Source organism: Terrapene carolina, unplaced genomic scaffold, assembly GCF_002925995.2.
Source record: "Terrapene carolina triunguis isolate 2854851 unplaced genomic scaffold, T_m_triunguis-2.0 Scaffold66, whole genome shotgun sequence".
In the NCBI taxonomy this organism is placed as follows: Eukaryota; Metazoa; Chordata; order Testudines; family Emydidae; genus Terrapene; species Terrapene triunguis.
Genome location: NW_020664417.1, coordinates 74,845,571 through 74,851,570, shown reverse-complemented (window position 1 = coordinate 74,851,570; position 6,000 = coordinate 74,845,571). Strand labels below are relative to the sequence as shown.

General features: G+C 37.1%; 1 protein-coding gene across 5 annotated transcripts in view; it reads right to left on the bottom strand.

Moving 5' to 3' along the window:
- Positions 1 to 1,311: 1,311 nt before the first annotated feature.
- The window catches only part of LDB2 (LIM domain binding 2), a 284,373-nt gene continuing 279,684 nt past the window's right edge, over positions 1,312 to 6,000 (bottom strand). For 3 of the 5 annotated variants that reach the window (XM_026648020.1, XM_026648022.1, XM_026648024.1), the window contains one exon: positions 1,312 to 2,534. In XM_026648020.1, the coding sequence (XP_026503805.1) occupies positions 2,304 to 2,534 (231 nt within the window). In that variant the 3' untranslated portion in view covers positions 1,312 to 2,303. Of the gene's footprint in view, positions 2,570 to 5,467; positions 5,580 to 6,000 lie in introns of those variants that run through there. The other 2 variants (XM_026648025.1, XM_026648026.1) reach the window with 2 other exon arrangements.

Sequence of the window (6,000 nt, the reverse complement as noted above, 5' to 3'; positions counted from 1 at the left end):
TAAAAAAGAGAAAAATTTGCAATTTCATTATTGAATAACTGATTTACAGGGGCATTAAATCACATGAGCCATGAGTCTATATCTTACAGAGGACCAGATCCTTGTCTGGTGTAAATTGGCATAGCCTCACTGACATTAATTTATATCTATTAATGATCTGGCTTATAGTGTAGAAATTACTTTCTTTTTTTTTCCTGTTTATCTCAATACTGCTGTCTTTCAGGATCTCTTGAGTACCAAAGATTCCAACAATCACACTTTACTCAACTTGCTGTGTTTAGCTAAGAGCTCAGCTTACTGTAGCTCAATTACAGTAACTTTCATGAGGGGCCAATTGTTTATAACATATTTCTTTTATCAGCTTTAACAGTTTGCAGTCTTTAATCAATCAGTGCAAATCAGGAATCAGGAACTGCTGCATTAACTTCACATATTGCTTAAGTTGTGGGATCTTTCAGTAAACTGGTGCAGTGTTAGTGATGTGGCTACTACAGTAGCAGACATTCAAAAGTGGTGTGCCCAGGAGATATTGTGTGATCCTCTATGCACTAAAAAAAGTATTATGAAGTACATTGACCTTGAGAATCTTGCGCAATACTCTCCCTGAAGGATTGCACATTTTAATGGTGTTCACAGTAGTCTTCTGACATTCTCAGCCATTCCTGTTCTGTCTGAAACAAATTTTGTTACAATTTCCCAGAATGCATTGCTCTGGTATCATGTGCATCAAGTTGTTCAGTGCTATTTAAAATGTTGTAGGTTCCTGTTAACGTTGCAAATCGGAATTTTTGAATACTGTATTTGATAGCAAAAGAAGAAGAAATGATAACTTCCAATCCTTTTGTCAATAGTCTATGGAACCCTATCACACAGAATTCAGCAGAGTGGGCTGCCTCTGCTCAAGTGACTCCCCGGACCAGAAGATCAGAGGTATGTAGCTCACTACTGGGCTGCTTTGGCCTAGGTAGTTCAGTGCTATTCCTGCTATACTAGACTTCTTTGGGCTTGGTGCTAGCCACTGCTATTGGCCCCTCAGTGACACAAACACTTAATGAGAGAAGATATAAACCAATTAAAATGTGAATGTTATATACCTTTAAATACAGCCTTCCCTTTGTGCTAGAAACAGTTGATGATGGTGATCGTAGGTGAAACACTGATTTCAAGAAATGAAATCGACAAAGGGATTCAGATCAACTGCACCTATCATTTCTGTTACATGATCAGTCCAGTTGGTATGTTTCTTGTCTGTAAGGAACTATAAAAGTACTATGTAGGAGCACATTTGTTAACACAGTTTATTGGCACACTTATTGGCAAAGCATACATAAAATACAGTTGTATTATATAACACACTGACTCACTGTGTCTTTACATGATGAATTGAACATATTAATATGGAAATGAAAAAAATTAGTTTCTTTTATAAAGTTTCACATAAATACACCAGAATAATAATAAAAAAATTAACTGGTTTGAGGGCTCCAGGGCTTTACAAAAATATGATACAAGAAATACACTATGAAAAGAAATAACAACAAAGCCAACTCAGATACAGTAATAAACACAAAAGTTTTAGATTTATTAAGCTGCCCACAAAATTAATGGATTACATGGCTTTAAAATATCTGGATCAACAGCAATTTTACAAAGCATAAACTCTCATAGGACAGGGCGTCTTTCTCCACATAAAAATATTTTTCATGTCTTTGATGAAAAAAAAGACATTTCTTGTTTCAGCACTTTTGATAAATGACAGAAGGACTATTGGCATCAGCTACAATATAAATTAAAAATGCTGGATCCTTTAAATGATTAACCAATGAAAAAAGAGTTAAAGAAAGAACTAAGGTTACTTTAAATTACTTTTAAAAAGCTGATTTTTCTGAAACAAGAAATTGTAGGTGCAAGTTGAAAAGCAGAAAATATTTTACAATTTTAAAAAAGTTTTCCATAGTTATGTTAACGAGATCCTGAGCACTGAAGACTTGTTAAATATGGCCTTTGTTTGATGAGGAAAAAAGACCCCTCCAACAAAATGTTTTGTTTGAAATTTGCCATGAGGTGCTATTTAATTTTCAATTATTTTAATTGAGGTCAGTGCCAGTATCGTGTCATGTGTGAAAGCTTCCAAGAAAGGTACATGAAAGCTTACATATGATTTTTCTCTAATTAAAAAAAATCAGATAGCTGTAGTTTAGAAATAGATACTGTATCTGGAAAGGTTTTTTTTTTAAGAATGGTGTAAAATAGTAATTATAATCCACTGACATACATAACAGTGGATAATGCTGCAGAATAACCTATTGGGAAGCTTGTGGTGTGGGATTTTCAGATTTGGTCTCCTGGTTAGCAGGAGGTTTGCTGTTCCATGGGCTGTTATTTCCCAATGCAGGTGAATTGTTGAAGTCTTCTTCGTCATCCATGCCATTTGCTGCATCATACTGTGTGTTCTCTAGTCTAGTGATAAGCCTTTCGTCTTCATCCCCAAATTCTCCTCCCATCAGCGTTGGTTCTCCTACCACCATCACATCCTGTGAACAGCACCCAACATTTGTTATATGGAAACCTTGAGAGAGAAAAAACCAACTTAAAATAGCCATATTAGAAGATTTGAATCTGTTAATTTTGTGACATTCACACAATGGAATCAGAGGCTCCTATATGGTTAGAGCCATGATGCAAACTTACACTTGAGTTTTAATTTATAGAATAAAACACTGTAAAACCCTCATCTATTTGTATATTCAAGGCACTGGGTCTCAAAACCCCAAAAATAGACAAAGCAAGAAGAATGAAATATACATTTAAAAAATAATCAGACTATAAAAGTGGAGACTGTTAGAAAGTTTTAAATGGTTGGTTTAACCTTCTCCTTGGTATTTTTACCCTCTATAAATTATTTTCATTTCCAGGCCATAAATTATTTTGTTTACAAAGACTGCTCAGGATGCAAATGAGTTGCAGTTTTGTAACATTCATGCAGTAAATCTAGTACATGACACAGTACTTCTCACACTCAGGCTGCTGAAAAAAAGAACATAGTGCAAAGACGGTAACTCTCTTATCCCTAGCCAGCCAAGCCCTTTTGCACATCCAATATACTTGACATTCTGCTACTTAATTATGGTAATTAATTTAGGTAAAGTTTTTGATAAAAACAATGTTCACGCTGATTTGACAATTTGCAGAGTTAATTAAGTCATTAGCAAAAACCTGCTGATTGCCAACAAGCCCTGAATTTACCATCTGTTATTTCATGGTGCCTGTCACCTATCTTTGCGTAGGCAACCCTGCCGCCAATCTGTGCAGTAAGAGGACCAATCTGTCCAGCTGGTACCATCAAAGGAAGATGAAGAGTGCTAATTATAATTATACTGATGAAGCTAGTAGTCATCAAAAACTGAAGCATTCAAGAAGGAAAGAATCCATCTAATCACTGCTTTAAGTACAAATTGTCCTTCCACGAAAACAAGTAACCACCTACTGTACTACAGTGCATCACAGATTTGTTGCCGAACGCTAACCAGCATGGAGTAGAAAGGTGCAAAACCAGACTGGAAAACAGAGTGCTCTCTTGTTTTCTCTGTTTTAAGGAAAATCAGGTTGCTGTGCAAACCACTGCACTGGGGAAGGAAATATATGGAATGCATCTTTTGATGCAGCTGGACTGGCAGGGCTTCAGATAACATATTTGGTGAAAGTGCAATAATTCCAGATTTGTACCTGCTGATTTAACCAGGATGTATTTCTATTCATGAATATAAAGCATCTGTAAAGTGTAAACAGAAGAATATTGCTTGCATATAATAAGATTTTTATCACATAGGTACTTCACTCCCCATGAAATAAAACAAGCTATTGCCTATAAATATTTACACTGTTTAATCATATTCCTTAACAAAAGCTGACATGTTATAGAAGAAAGTGTATATGGTAATTTCAAACTGTACACTGTGAGGAACTGTGGAATAGAGGAAATGTATTACATAATTTCTTCTTTACATTGTCTTGATTATGTTACTCTCAATATCAATAAAATATTTCTTAAATCAAACCATCACACAGCTTTGCAACATACGAGTTTAAAGCAACAAAGGTGTTTATAATCAAAAGTTTGTTCTAATTTAGTCATATGCCTTTAAAGCACAGACCACATTTATTTTGCAGTGCTGAACCAGGACTGACCCCATTGTGTAGGGAAAGCAGTAAAGAGGACAGCAAATTAGATTTGAGCTTACAATGTGATATGGCAGCCAAAAAAGACCAGCGTGACATTGAGCTGGATATTGAATCACAGACTAAGGCAGTGATAGTTCATCTCTATAAAACACTGGCGAGACTGTACCTTGACTTCTGCATCACATTCTGGGCACTTCAATATTAGAAAGATGTCAGCAATTTGGATGAAGTTCAGAAAAGTACATCAAAAATTACTAAGAGGCTAGAGGCCCAATTTAAGAGGACAATTAAAAGAACAAAATATGTACACATTTTACCAAATTACTGCTACGGGGACATATGCTAAATGGGTAGATGGATTAAAGGGAGAGGAATTGTGTAGGGTGGTCCAAGGAGGTATAACCAGGACTACCAAGATGAAACTAAGTAAAGGACAATATAACTCACATTGGAAGGACATTTTTCCTAATACTCAGATGAGCAAACTATGGAATTATATCTGAAAGGAATCAGTAATAGCCCCATCACTCGAGTCACCTCAGTATGATGTAGGAAACATTCATGCACTGGCATGGGATAAACTAAGGGCTTGTCTTCACTACGGGGGAGACCAATGCTGCTGCAATCGATGCAACAGGTGTCGCTAAACAGTGGCAGAGCACTTTCCAGTCGACTCGGGTGCTCCACCTCTCCGAGAAGAGTAAGGTAAGTCGACCGGAGAGCGTCTCCCGTTGACGCAGTGCAGTGAAGACACTGGGGTAAGTTGACCTAAGCTATGTCGACTCCAGCTATGTTAGTCACGTAGCTGGAGTAGCGTAACTTAAGTCGACTTACCCCAGTAGTGAAGACAAGCCCAAGTGACCTAGTAAGTATGTCCCATCTCCAATTTCTATGATCCTTTGCAGATCATTTTTTATTCTTTCAGTATAACAACACCCACAAGACAGAACAGCTTGCTTATCTTTCTCCTCACCGTATTCAGTATATAATTTCTGTCTGGGAGCTAAACTACAATTTTATTGAGTTTAGTGGGGTTTCCCTGATCTTACTTACAAGATACCACAGCATTAGCTAGAGGGCACATACTCTTTACATTCTTGCTCTTTGTAGTGTATTATATCAGGCAATAAATAATTTCTCAGGTAGCACACATGCTATCTTCCCCCCATAGTGGGTTCTCTGCTCCTCAGATGGAATGCTGAAGATCCCCACCAATTTAACCCCATTTAACCTCCACTCACTAGTTCCACCAACCTCTGAGGAGGACTGGAAGTGACTCCTTTTAGAGCCCCTCAACGCTTCTCCTTAAATTGGCCAGTGGGGGTCACTGTTCTTGAATGACACAAGGCTCCATCCCTCCCAGGGTTGAGGCTGCAGCTCTGGAGTACTCCTAGCTCCTGCTCATGGAGTGAGAAGCAGAATCCAAGAATTAAACCCTAGTGTGTTGCATGGCTGCACATACTGCTCTGGGCTAGTTACAGTAGCACATATTGGACTAGATTATTTAAATAAAGATTTAGGCTATAGTCACTCTTATTAATTTACTTTGTGATTAGAAACATTTTTAGTGATAGCAAAATATCTTTGCAGTGAAGCTCTGTAAATAAAGCAGTGGATGTTTTACACACTGTGATAGAAAATTATCATTTAATAATATAATTATAACAGCAGCTTACATATATTTAGTGCCTTTCACTGAAAAATCCCTAACTGACCCCAAATTTAAATATAAATAAATAAAGATATCCTATCTCCTAGAACTGGAAGGGATCTTGAAAGGTCATTGAGTCCAGCCCCCTGCCTTCACTAGCGGGACCA